This window comes from Lynx canadensis, chromosome E2 (assembly GCF_007474595.2).
Source record: "Lynx canadensis isolate LIC74 chromosome E2, mLynCan4.pri.v2, whole genome shotgun sequence".
NCBI classification, from domain to species: Eukaryota; Metazoa; Chordata; class Mammalia; order Carnivora; family Felidae; genus Lynx; species Lynx canadensis.
This window is the reverse complement of record NC_044317.1, coordinates 49,229,433-49,243,773: the sequence shown is the minus strand read 5'-3', so window position 1 is coordinate 49,243,773 and position 14,341 is coordinate 49,229,433. Positions and strand designations below refer to the sequence as shown.

The following is a 14,341-nucleotide window of genomic DNA, read 5'->3' as shown; positions in this document are numbered from 1 at the left end:
GCCCACAGAAAGCCTAGAGGCAGCCCTTGTCCTGTCCAAAGCCCCTAACCAGGTAGCGTGCGAATCTTTTAAACACATGTGACCCTTGACTCGGCATGTGAGGTTAGGCTTGTGCGAGGGTGTCAGATTCACTTTTGCATTCCTACCGAAGAGCCAACAGGGAGTAAGGGAGTGCCCGGGGGTTTGGTTTCACAGGGTCCCCTGGGCAGATACAGATGCCCTCACCCCATCCACGTGTTGCACATGCCCTGTGTCACCCGCAGCCCATGCAGCTCTCAGGAATCCTACCGCCATCGCCCCCTCTCAGTTCCATGGCCTTTCAGGACAACCCCAGCATCCGTGCACCCACACACCCACGCGGAGACAGCAGGTAACCCCAGTCAGCAGGCTGTTCACAACCTCGGACCCACAGTGTCACACCCCCCGAGACTTACCAAGGCCCCTCCCAATCACACACACACACACCAGAAAGCTCATCACCACACACATTCCCACAAGCCTCCGAAACGACTCGTTCTCGGTGGCGGGATTCGCCCTCTGCCCCCCTCCCTGCTTTGGCGGGCAGAGAAAGAGCCCACCAGCCTTACCACCCCAGGCTCCACGCGGAGGCCAGCCCGAGGCCGTGGGACCTCCCCTCCCCCCCGCCACCGACACCCACCATCACTCACCGGCAGCAGGGCTGGCTGGGGATGCTCTGAGCCCCCCACCCTGTTTAGCTGGGTTGCTAGGCACCATTGTACCCAACCTGGGCACTGATTGGCTGCCCCACCACCCCCCCTCCAGAGGCGGCCTTTGGGACACTGGGCTTCTCTGAAAGGGACAGGAATGGCAACAAAAATAAGTACCATAGCCAGTCCCAGTCCCCACTAAGTCACCCGCACAGGCTGACAGTTGACGCCGGTCTTGGGTCCAGGCCGGGACGTCCTGTTGCCCCACAGATCTCCCTTGGCTACCAGGGGACCAGGGAGAGAGATCCCAGCAAGGGGCCCTTGGCCCGCCATCCGGATCTTGAAGCTCTCCCCACCCAGCTCCATTCCCCCCCTTCCAGGTCAGCGTATCCCTCTTGGCCTTGGGCGCCCAGGCCTCCTCGGGCCCCTCCAAACCGCCCCTCCCCCGCCCTCCCAAGATGGCAAGCTCTGGCCCCCTCCACGCCCGCCCCTCAGCGACCGCAGCGCTCAGTTTCACTACAGCGGCTTCGGTTGGTTGGTTGGTTTTTGTCAAGGCTTGGTTTGTGGGTGAGGCGAGGGGACAGGGGCTGCGCGGTCACTTGTCTTCCAACAAGTCGCGCTTCTTCCAGCTGTCGAGGATATACTTGAGGAGCAGACCGAGCTTCCGGCGGGTGGAGAGCGGGGCCTCCTCGCAGGTTCCCTCCCCGGACACCCGCTTTTCCACGCCGTTGTCACCCGCCGCCTCTAGGCTGACCGAAGGCCGGGGCTCGTCCTCCTCCAGGGCCTTGATGCGGACCCGCTGGGCGTCCTCGGCCATCTCATTGAGGCAGCCCTGGAGCATGGTGTAGACGGCGCCGAAGCTGATGCCCCCGGCCACCAGCGTCCCGAACACGGGGATGCCCCTCTCGAAGGCACGGGCCACCCGCATGGCGCCGTCGGATGACTGCGAGTAGAGCCGCAGGACAGTTTCCGGCGAGACCTCGTTGGCCAGCGGGGACCGGATGACGGAGCGGAGGTCGCCCGCCTGCTTGCCCACCTGCTCGGCCAGCTTGGCCAGAGAGTCGTCATCCAGGCCGAAGCTGCGGTGGTAGCCGCGCAGCGAGCGGAGAAGCAGAGCGTCGTCGTAGGCGGCCGCCAGCCCCGGCACGGGCAGGGCCTGGATGACGCCCGACACCAGGGCCGTCTTGAGCACCTGCTCCTGGAGCATGTCTTTCTTCTTCTGCAGCGCCTCCAGCGAGATGTCCGGCAGCGACAGCAGGCCGGCGTGGCGCCGGTGGGCCGGCAAGTCGTGCTCCCAGGTGGACACGAGCAGCGGGAAGTCGTAGCGGGCCGGCGAGAGGTTGGACACGAGGAAGATGCGGGGGTCGGTGACGCCGGCCGCCCGCAGCCGCTCGGCACAGTGGTCGCGGATCTCCTGCAGGACGGTCGCCTCGCTGAAGCCCGAGGGCCGCTGGGTGCGCGTGGCCGCCAGGTCCTCGTCCACCTTGGTGCGCACGAAGTAGAACTTCTTGCCCTGGCGCAGGATCTCGGAGGCCAGGCGGGTCTCCACGGCCCCGCAGCGGCGGGCGGACACCAGCAGGAAGAAGTCATAGCGGCAGAAGTCCACCTGCTTCAGGTACCTGTCAGCCGGGCAGCCCGGAGAGCCGGCCCCCGGCAGGTCCCACAGGGTCACGTCGGGCAGCTGTGGGTGCGGGTAGGGCGAAGGCTGCACGGTGGTCTCCACGACGCCGGTGAGGGCCGCGCCGGGGTCCTCGGCCCCCAGGCCACGGAGGGCGTTGATGAGGGACGACTTGCCGGCGCCCGACTCACCCGTGACGCCCACCTCCAGGCGAGTGCTATCGGAGGAGGCCAGCAGCTCCCGGAGGCGAGAGGCCGCCTGGGGGATGTCGCCCGACTCGAAGGCGGTGCGCAGGGCCTCCAGCTCTTCCTTGGCCATGAGGATGGTGGTCTCCTCCTCCCCGGGCACCGCGGGCAACCTCGAAGTCGCCATGGTGACCAGCGGCTCAGAGGGCGCGGGGATGGGGGGAGAGTCACGGGGCGCGTGGTCCTCGGTGTCTGCGGGGGTACAAGGGAGCACTTGGATTCTCCTGGGCCTTGGCACAGGGCAGGGAGAGAGAGAGACACGAAGGTATAAGGGAAGTCCCTCTGGCACCTCACAGCCCTCCCCTTCTCAAAAACCTGGGGTACGTTTTTGACACGAGGCAGGGCGGTCTGGAGTCTCACGGGCCCAGGCTCACATCCCATCCCTGCCACTAACTTGCTGTGTGACCTGGGGCAGGATAAGGTGGCTCTCTGAGCCTGCTCCTCCGCGTAAAGGGCACAGTGACTGACCTACCTCCTGAGGTGCTCAGGACCCTTCAAGGATAACCTAAGACCAGCAACAGTGTGACAGCAGCTCGGGACCCACGCGGCCACATGGGGCCCCAGGCTTAGAAGGCCCGGCTCTTGGCTTAATACTCTGCTGACACTGACCGAGATTAATGATATTTGAACCAGGAGCCCTGTGTTTTCATTTTGCACGGGGCCCCGCAAATTTTGCGGGGCTGAAACCCAGCACCCGGGCCCGGGCAGGGAGCGCTGTTGGGAGGAGCCGGAAGGGGATCCAGACCCTGGAGCCAGACCCGGAGTCAAATCCTGGCTCCCCACATACGTGCTGAGTGACGTGGGGCAGGTGACTTGAAACCGCCTGCCTGACTCCCCTCATCCGTAAGAGGAGGCTGGTTAACTATGATAATAGCAAACCACCCCTTGGGTTGTTGAGAATTAAGCGAGTTGATACATGTAAAGCCCTTGAAATACTGTCTGGCACAGAGCAGACAGTCTGTTATCAGCAGCAACTCCATGATTATCACGATTAATATTCCTAGCTGTGTGACGTTGAGCAATACCCTGCCCTCTCTGAGCCTCAGGGGCAGCAACCGCACCATGGAAGATAACCTTGCCACCTCATGGGGCTGCTGTGACGATCGATCGACTGTGAGCCCGTGTATCTAGCCCTGGGCCAGCGTTCTTGGGTTCAGCTGGTGGGAGAAGCCTGCTGTAGGTGAACGCCCAGACGCTGGGAGTCCTTCTCGTCGAACACCCCGCCCCGCCCTGGTTGCTAAGCTAAGTTCACGCTAGGGATCGCCGTCCCCAGCAGACAGAGAGGGACCGAGGCTCGGACTACACAAGTGATGTCCCCAGCCAGGACTCAAACCCAGGTCCCTGGGCTCCCTCATGCCTCCGAAGGGCCCCCTCTGTCTTCAGCCACACATCTTTGCCTCCCTGCCTGTCTTCTGGGCTGTCCCTGTCCACCCCCCACATTGTTCCCATCATGTCCTACCCACCCCCCTGCCACCCGGTGTAGGCATTTCCCCCACGCTATGCCCGCTGCCCCTGCACCCTGTCCCCCTAAGTAAGGGACAGGAGAGCAAATGCTGGGGCAGGTCCCAGTGGCCAGGACCAGAGAGGAGGGTGGCCCCTGGGGTGGGACTAGGGCTGACAGAGCTGGTGTTGGGCCTGGAAACCCCTTCCTCCCTTCCCCCACAGTCCAGCCAGAGAGCCCTGCCCTCAGGGGACTCACCTGCCCTGCAGGCTCTCCCTGTCCCCTCACACTCTCCCCGCTGGTGGGGTCTCCTCCCCTGTTAGCCCAAGGTCAGACCTGTTGCTAGGACCCATTATAATAGCAAGCAGCAGCTCATTGGCCAGCCAACCCTAGTGCAATAATGTGGCGACAGTGATGTCAGAGGGCGGGGTCCCCATCCCCTGGCTGCTGCTGGGGCCCCCTTCTCGGTCACACTGGGCCCTCAGTCCCCCACAAGGGACCCAGAGAGCTCTCTCTAACACCAACATGTTCACAGCCCATCCGCTGTCTCCATCACCCTCAGCACAAGGTCCCAGCTCCGCAGCCTGAGCCCGTTCACCGCCCGCCCTCTGTTTCTTCTCCTTCCAGGGGGCTGTTTCCCAAACGTGTCATTCATCATTCGTGTGCCCTTCTCGGTACCATCTAGTCACCTGCCACCCTGAGATGTGTCGCACACGCTCTGAGGGTGCTGGTTTAGCTTCGCCGGCGCTGGCTGCGGGGAGAGGCCAGGTCTGAAACCACCCACACGGTCACGGCATGCCTCTCCCTGGCCCTGGCCGGGTCTGGCGCCCACGAGCTGCGGTGCAGTGCCACACCCCCATTCGGTATCTGGTATTCAGGCCCCTGGGCTCGGCCTCTACCTCCCCAGAGCTTCACTGTCCTCTCCTGTGCCCAGCACAGCCCATCCTTCAAATCCCAGCTCAGTGCCAACTCCGTGTGAGGCCGTGGTCCTCTCTGCCCTCTCCCTCCCCTGCTTCCTCACGACCACCCACCACCCAAGATGGCAGCAGTGTGACAAACCAGGAGGCCAAAGTGGGGAGTGATGTGAATGAGAAGAGAGGCTGAGGCAAAGGCCCCCGAGACGGGGAGAGTCGGGGTGTGGAAGGAGACCCCCCCAGGAAAAAATCGGAGGGAAAGTCCGGCAAGAAGACAGAAGGGAGGAGACACCACGTCAGAGAGAACCAAGGAAACACAGGTTACAGAGAGGAGGAAACACACAGACACAGGGAAAGGGCTGAAGGTCTAGAGACCAAGATGCCCTGAACCCCAGCCACCGGGGGACACCCCGCTCCCCCAAACTCCAGCCTCCATCTCCGCAGCATCCAAGCGTGTGTGTGCGCGCACACACACACACACACACACACCCAGCTCTCAAGTCCTTGTAGGACCATGTCCACCCCATCCACCCCCCAAGCCTCTTCTCCGCCCAGGCCTAGTTCCACGGGCCCTCCCCTCCCCCATTTCCTGGGGTGTCCCCAGAGGCCCCTCCTACCCAAGGATGGATCTGAAGGTCGGTTCTGGAAAGGAACCTGGGGAAACAACTTCAGGAGGAGACGGATGTCCGGTAAGGGACTAGACCAGCTCAAGGCCACACCAAGAGTCAAGGAAAGAATGGTCTGGAGCACCTGGGGGGCTCAGTCAGTTAAGCTTCCAACTTTAGCTCAGGTCATGATCTCACGGTTCATGAGTTCGAGCCCCGCATTGGGCTCTCTGCTGACAGCTTAGCGCCTGGAGCCTGCTTCGGATTCTGTGTCTCCTCTCTCTCTGCTCCTCACCCGCTCACTCTCTCTCTCTCAAGAATAAATAAACATTGGGGTGCCTGGGTGGCTCAGATGGTTAAATGCCCGACTTCGGCTCAGGTCATGATACCACAGTTTGTGGGTTCAAGCCCCACGTTGGGCTCTGTGCTGACAGCTCAGAGCCTGGAGCCTGCTTCGGATTCTGTGTCTCCCTCTCTCTCTGCCCCTCCCCCACCCATGCTCTGTCTCTCTCTCTCTCTCTCTCTCTCAAAAATAAGTAAACATTTAAAAAATTATTTAGAAAAAAGGAAAGAATGGTTTGCCAACCACACAGTCCAGTATTCTTCAGCCACAGAAAGAAAGAGAAATGCAGACCACCGGCTGATGGACTCACTCACACCCTCAGTGACTGACAGAAGTACCCAGAGACCCGGAGATTAAAAAGTGTTTTCAGACAAGGGAGCCTGGGTGGCTCAGTCAGTTAAGCATCTGACTGTTGACCTCGGCTCAGGTCATGATCTCATAGTTCGTGAGTTCGAGCCCTGCGCCCGGCTCTGCGTTGACAGTGCGGATCCTGCTTGGGATTCTCTCTCTCCTTCTCTCTGTCCACTCCCCCCCCCCCCAGATAAATGAGCAAACTTCAAAAAAATATATCTTTTCGGACATTCCCAGACACCAGACACACAGACCCGGACCCCTCCCCTAGAGTCACAGACCTGCACCCCCGGCCTAAGAAGGAAAGCAGAGACACAGACTCTCAAATTACAGAAAAGCTAAACTCCGGCAAATGCAAGGTTCAGCCGACTCACGTTCAGGCACACACAGACCCGCAGACCGGGAGAGACTCAACTGCACGCAGACCACGCACACAGGTCGTGTCCCCGAGGCCCGCCTCACCATCCATGACCCTCATTCATGCGGCCCCTGCTCGTGATCCGGGGAGCCCAGCCAGAAGTGTGGCAGACCCAGGCTCTGCCCTCAGGGGCTCACAGGCCCATGCGGGAGTCACATCCACCCACAGACAGTGAGGACCCAGGCCCAGGATGGGGGACCCTGGAGGGCCGTGGGAACACAAAGCGGATACCTGACCCAGCCTGGGAGTCAGGGAGGGCTTCCTGGAAGAGAGGGCACCTGAGCTGAGAGGTGGGAGCCTGATAGCCTGCTAGGAAGTTGCATCCCAGGCCACAGGACCGGCCCTGTGCAAGGACCCGGAATTGACAGAGGGCTCTCATTCACCCAGGAATTCACGCAATCTGTTACTTGGTCATTCCGCGACCATTTGCTTAGACCTGACCCTCGGCCAGTCCCGAGACTGGTCCACAGGTGTGAAGGACACTTCACAGGCTGTTGGAGGAGGCCGACGTGATCACACAGAAGGCAGAGGGTTCCCTTAGTGTTTACAAAGTGCCAAGCGCTGTGTGAAACCCGTCGGATGAAGCAGCTCATTTAACTGGGACCAGTATTCTGTTCTTCCCCTCCCCCCCCCAACGTCCTCTGACAGACATAAACCCCAGGAGCTGAGGTTGGAGGAGAGAGGAAGACAGACACAAACGAGATGAACACATTCATGCATTCGCTCTTTCCACGGGTCCCCTAGATGATCAGACCTAAGGTGCCCCTGGTTGTCACAGACACCATTTTCTGTCCCACCGACGAGGGGAAAATTTGCTGCCAATACAAGCATCACACGGCATTTCCGTAGGTCTTAAAATTTTTATTCCACGCTTACTCTTTGTAGGCATGCTTAGAAAATACAGATTTTTGTACCGTGTGTCCCTCGCGTGCATCGCTCGTGCGTGAGAAACAGAGTGGCTAAGTTGTCCTCCTAACCGCAGAGTCTGACCCCGGGATGGCTGACAGTGACGGTAAGGTGCCATCCGCGACTCTCCCGGGTGTCATCATTGCTAAAACGTGGGGGCGGGGGGAGTACCTCTGAGAATCAGTGAAGGGGGTTCCTGAGTGTCCATTCTGTGCCTGCCAGGCTGGGAACACAGCAATGACAGACACAGTCCTTTCCTACGGGGAGGCATATGCCTACTGTGTGCCAAGGACCCAGTAGGTTCGATGTTCAGAACCCAGCGGTGACCAAAGACAGCTCCGGCCTTGTCCCCATGGAACTCAGAATCCATGAGGGACACAGACCCCTCTCCTGACGGTGACGACCCGCAGGGGTAGAGTAGGGACGGAGTTGCCCAGACAAGTGTGAGAGCCAAGGGGGTGACTGACCCAGCTCGAGGTGGGGAGGTGTCAGGGAAGGCTTTCTGGGGAAAGTTCACTCCCTATACACACACACACTTCCTGAACACCTGAAGCACTTCCCGAGGGATGTCTACACATGTGGCCTTCACCTTCTCTCCATTCACCACGAACCCGAGGAAACCTGAAGTTAGTCCCTAGAGATTCATTCATTCATTCAAATACACATTGGCTAGATACAGCGGCAGGAACTGACACACAGATGGCCCTTGCCCTCATGGAGCTTGTATTTTGTGAGAGATGAAAGATAATAAACGAAAATAAGATCGTGTCAAATAGTATGAAGGAAAAAAAATAAAAACAAAGCGAGTTGTAAGGTTGGTGGATTGCCTGTCGCGGTGGCCACCAACAATTTCTCCCGTCCCTGGAGGCACATGCCCCTCGTCCCACCAAGAGCGGGAGTCTCTGTCCTCTCCCCTTGAACCTGGGCTGGCCTCATGACTTGCCCTGATCAATGGTATGTAGCACAAGGGACATTCTAGAACTTCCAAGCTCAGGCCTTACGAGGGGGCAACTTCTGGCAACTTCTGCTTTCTCCTTCTCAGAGCCCGAGCTACCATGGTGAGGTCCTGCTGGAGAGACCCCCGTGGAGATGAGCCTGAAGCCACCTTAGGACCTCAAGCCCTAACTGACCTCCAGCTGACTGCAGCCACGACAGCGACCCCAGCTACATGGCAGCAGAAGAAACAGCTGAGCTCAGCCAACGCACTAAATATTTTTTAATATTTTGAGAGACAGACGGACGGAGAGCAAGCAGGGGAGGGGCAGAGAGAAGGGGGTAGACGCAGAATCCGAAGCTGAGCTGTCAGCACAGAGCCCGGCGTGGGGCTCGAACTCACAGACCGTGAGATCATGACCGGAGCCGAAGTCGGACGCTTAACCAACTGAGCCACCCAGGCGCCCCGATTAAAGCTTATTTAACATCATCATTTGGCCAAGAGAAACTGTCAAGCATGAAAATTCTCTCAGTTGAAAAGGCGATAGGCCGAGACGCAGGTTTTGAAAATATTGTCGAGGGGTTCCTTTCCGTCAAAGCCAGGGGTGCCCGTTTTCCCTTTTGCTTCAGGCACCAACATGGCTCAGCACAGGTGCTGGTCTTTATTTAAAATTTTGGTATCTTGTTCATCGAAATATCATGGATTTTTTGCTATTTTTGGAAAAAAAAGTATTACATTACAATATCATTTATCTCGCTAATTGAGTTTTTTGACACTCCCTTAAATTTTGCACCCAAGGCCAGTGTCTCACTTGTTGGCTGTAGTCCTGGCCCTAGTTCTGACCAAACTGTGTCACTGAGTGCAGAAGGATGCCTGCCTCATCCCTGGCCTCCTCTCATGACCCTCCCCAGAAGGCCTTTGACGCCCCCCCGGGGAATGGGTGTGTACATCCTCACTGTGGTCTATCATGAGATCTGGGCCCTCACAGACCTCATCTCCTAGAACTCTCTCCTTGCTCACTCTGCTCCAGCCACACCAGCCACCGTGATTCTCCCTCAGACACATTAGACTCAGTTCTGCCTCAGGACCTTTGCACTTCCATGCCCTCTTCCCCGTGATGTCTCCATGGTTTGTTTCCTTACTTCACTCAGACCTCTGCTCAAATACAATGTCACTTTCTCAGACAGGCCTTACCAGACCACTCTGTCAAAAATAGCACACTCCCTCCCCCAAATCACTTGGCCATTTAGTGGCCTAAAACATGGCTTTATGGGGCACCTGGGTGACTCAGTCGGTTAAGCGTCCGACTTCGGCTCAGGTCAGGATCTTGCCGTCTGTGAGTTCAAGCCCTGCATCAGGCTCTGGGCTGACAGCTCAGAGCCTGGAGCCTGCTCCGGATTCTGAGTCTCCCTCTCTCTCTCTCTCTTTCCCTCCCCCACTTGCGCTCTGTCTCTCTGTGTCTCTCAAAAATAAATAAATGTTAAAAAAAAATTTTTAATAAGTTTTAATTGACTTACAGTGAAATAAAAAATTATGTTAAATTCTGTCTTGGTAGAAATACGTTAACTAAAAATATCATGAGTTTTAATATACTCCGTTTATATTTTTTCAATATTTTTTTCAACTACTTTAGTGTTCTGGAAAAATAATGACCATTAAAAAAGAACCCAAAGCAAGTATACAGGGCCTTTTTCATCAGGCTCCGATATGGCTCAGCACAGCATTGGTCGGAAGCCGAGAGATAGGGCAGGGCTGTTTCTTGAAGGTGGTAGGCAAAGGGGGAGGGCTGGGAAGTCAAGGTCTGGTTGCAGGAGAGAATCAGGTGGCCCTCATGAGGTCAGGCTATAGAAGAAACACTTGAGGCCAGGCTGGCAACACCCATTAATGAATTAAATACATTCGTTCCCTCCAGCCCACATCCCTTCTCCTGAAAATCTATGTCCTAGACGTTTGAGGGCTGAAGTGATTTAACTGACTGCTTCCTGGAGTCTGTCGGGGAGAAGGGATGTCCAGGAGACTTCACCTGGGTAAATGTGACACCAAGAAAGGCAGGGGAAGATGCTCCTTGAATTCCCACCCCTCCCCTATTCACCGTGTCTTTTCATTTTTAACTTTCTATTCCATTTCATTATATATTTTAGAATTGTCTTTCAATGCATTGAAGGGATAAATCATGCAAACTTTTAAAATGCATCTGACATTTTTTAGGGGCACCTGGGTGGTTCAATCTGTTAAGTGTCCACCTCTTGGTTTCAGCTGAGGTCATGATCTCATGGTTCATGAGTTCCAGCCCCACATCAGGCTCTCTGCTGTCAGCACAGAACCCGCTTCAGATCCTCTGTCCTCCTCTCTCTCCCTGCCTGCCCCCCACCCCCGCCACTCTCTTTCTTTTGTGGAGAGGAAGGACAGAGACAGAAAATCCCAAGCGGACTCTACACTGCCTGCCAGAGCAGAGCCTGACCCAGGGCTCGAACCCACAAACCATGAGATCATGACCTGAGCCAAAACCAAGAGTGAGACTCAACCAACTGAGCTACCCAGGCGCCCCAAATAATAGCCTTTAACTATTATCACTGGGGAGGGGGAGCGCCCTTTGGGTCTCACAGCGCGGATGTGTGTTTGGCCCCAAAAGCTCCTTTCTTCCTGCTACCCAGTACGGCCTCCTGTCTAGAGGATGTCTGCTCTAAGGTGCAGATGCAGAGAAACGTGGGGTGGAGGCGGAGGGGGGGAGGCGAGGAAGGAAGATGATGTTTCTGTGAGATTGGAGGCCCAGGGGATGGGGCCAGGATATGACCCACCTCGGCTGAACTGGGAGCCTACAGAGGTGCTCAGGAAATGCTTATCTGATGACCATGACCCTGGAGTCGGTGGGGAGGGGGGGGGGGGGGGTGGGGGGGGGGTGGTTAGCCAGGCCAAGAGTTTAATTCTATTGTACATTCCTGATTTCCTCTACGGGCACCAATGTGAGTATATTATTCAAGTTTTTTTAATGTGTTACAAATTACTTAGAACATACAAAAACAGAGTATAAGTAGCATCTCAGCGCTCAGTGGACAAAAAGCATCAAAACAGCTACAATCCCCAGCGGCCCCTTCCCTGACCACATGCCTTTCACTCCTCTTTCCTCTCCTGAGACAAGCACTACCTTGAACACGGTACTTGCTTTTTCCTCTAAAAAAAAAAAAAATTTTTTTTAATGTTTATTTATTTTTGAGAGAGACAGAGCATGAGTGGTGGAGGGCAGAGAGAGAGAGGGAGACACAGACTCCGAAGCAGGCTCCAGGCTCTGTGCCGACAGCTCAGCCCCCGACGCGGGGCTCGAACTCACAAACCGAACTCACAAACCGTGAGATCATGACCTGAGCCAAAGTTAGACACTTAACCGACTGAGCCACCCCGGCGTCCCAGAACATGATACCTGTAATTTTGCTACAAATGTCCATGCTTTGAATTTTTTCCCTTTTCCTTTTCTCTGTTCTCCCCCTTTCTTCCCCGTAGACTCTCCCCACAGACCTCCCCCTTCCCTGGGATTTCATGGTAAGAGCCTCACGGAGCTCCTTCTGTTATTCCCCAAAGTCAAATATTCCCATATAGACATTCTATACATAAATACATATAAATACATACATATGCACACGTTGATATCAGATATCAGTGTATGTGTAGATACATACACACACGTACGTGCGCATTGTGGTATACAAGGGGGTTTTTTGACATGGGAGGGAGGGGTGGCTGGATGGCTCAGTCGGTTAAGCATCTGACTCTTGGTTTTGGCTTAGGTCATGATCTCACAGTTTCGCGAGTTCAAGCCCCAGGCCGGGCTCTGTGCTGACCCTGCAAGCCTGCTTGGGATTCTTTCTCTCTCTCTCTCTCTCTCTGCCCCTCCCGCCCCCTCTCAAAATAAATACACATTTTTTTAAAGGCTATTATTTACTTGTATTGAACTCTGACTTCTGTGCACGTATGGTCGTCACCCAAGGTCACAAAACTAGTAGCCGGCAAAGCCGGTGTTTGAACCCGGACAGACTGGTACCAGAGTCCACACTCTTGACCGCCGTCTCTCTCTTTGCTGTGACTCTCGTCTGCACATAGAAGGAGGCACTTCTGATATGATTTTTCTGTGAGGACTTGAGAAGAATACCACAGCCCCGCAGGGGCGAGGGGTGATCTCCCCTGGAGGCCAAGGACATTCCGGGGTCCTTTGCTAATGGATGGAGGCAGGTCAGGGAAGCTCTCGGCTGCTCTATTCTAGTCCATTCTCTCTCCCAGGAAGGACACGTAATGCAGAGGTTATGCGTGCAGGCTCTGAGGCCCGCTGAAGTATTTCTGGGTGAAATGTGATGTCTGGGATTTGTTTTAGAACTACTCAGCACAAAGCAGAAGGAAGGGAGGAGGGGGAAGGAGGAAGGAAGGGGGGGAGGAAGAGGAGACAGATGGAGGGAAGAGGAGGAAAGGAAGATATGGAGGAGAGGAGGGAGGGAGGGAAGGAGGAAGAGGAAGGGAAAGAAGAGATAATTGGCAGAATGTGGATAATTTTTGACACAGGGGCTGTGGAGGCAGGGGGGTAGATACTTGAAGGTTCATTGTACTATTTCCTCTACTTTTGCGTGTGTGTTGACATTTCCTCAGTGTTTAACGGGGGGAAAGTTCATCCTCTAGAGTCAGGCAGATGTGGGTTCAAATCCCACAGCTGCCACTTACTAGCCGTCCTTCCTTTCTCCTGCGAGCCTCAGTTTCCTCTTTTATACAATATGGGTAAATAATAGGACAGCTGTCATGATGATTAACACCCTAGGAGATGACTGCTTCCAGCTTTTGAAAGTTTAGGACATGCCAAGCCTTATGCTTTGCACACCTTATGACAATGGGAGGTCAAACTATTTCTTTTAAGTTTATTTATGCATTTTGATTTTTTGTGTGTTTATTTATTTTTGAGAGAGAGAGAGAGAGAGAGAGAGAGACAGGGCACGAGTGGGGGAGGGGCAGAGAGAGAGAAAGACATAGAATCTGAAGCAGGCTCCAGGCTCTGAGCTGTTGGCACAGAGACCGATGTGGGGCTTGAACCCACAAACTGTGAGATCATGACCTGAGCCGAAGTGGGAAGCTTAACCAACTGAGTCACCCAGTTGCACCTATTTATTCATTTTGAGAGAGAGAGACAGAGAGAGACAGAGAGAGACAGAGAGAGAGAATGAATGGGGGAGAGGCAGAGAGAGAGAGAAAGAGAATCCCAAGCGGGCTGGGAGCCCCACGTGGGGCTCAAACCCACGATTCATGAGATCATGACCCAAGCTGAAACCAAGAGTCAGAAGCTTAAGTGACTTAGCCATCCAGGCACCCCAGGAGGTCAACCTACTATCTCCCTATGCCAAATGGGAACATGAAGCTCAGAGACGTTACGAGACTTTTCCAAGGTCGCACCACAGAGAACTTGCAAAGTCACCCTACGAACCCGGGTCTGAGTCGATATCTTAACCACTACCCCCTCTAGGGCGGCGGTTTGGGTTCCCTAGACGTGGGAACTCTGGCCCCACGTGGGGCCTTCAGTTCCCTTTGTGATCTCTATACTAATCAGAATGGGCCAGATGATGCCACAGCAACAAACAGCCCGACCTCTTGGTGGCTTGCGACAGCACCACAGTTTACTTCCCGTTCTCGCGGCATGTCACCTGCGCGTAGGGCTGATGGATCCTGTCTGGCACCTTGCAGACATCATGGCGGACAGAACAGGCTCTTACTCAAGCTTCCGCCCAGAACCGACTCATGATGCTGCTTCTGCCCTCAACTTCAGAGTCCCTACAAGGACGTCCCCATCCTGCAACACTGGGCCTGGTGACACTTCAGTCCACGGGAATCATGAGTCAGTAGCCACAGATGAGTCCAGCTTCTTGATGC

The 14,341-nt window shown here is 55.7% G+C and overlaps 1 protein-coding gene across 1 annotated transcript; it reads right to left on the bottom strand.

The window, feature by feature from the left end:
* Positions 1–1,263: 1,263 nt before the first annotated feature.
* IRGC (immunity related GTPase cinema) lies at positions 1,264–2,658 on the bottom strand. Its single transcript, XM_030298531.1, has one exon. The coding sequence runs from the start codon at positions 2,656–2,658 to the stop codon at positions 1,264–1,266; it is 1,395 nt and encodes a 464-aa protein (XP_030154391.1).
* Positions 2,659–14,341: the final 11,683 nt, after the last annotated feature.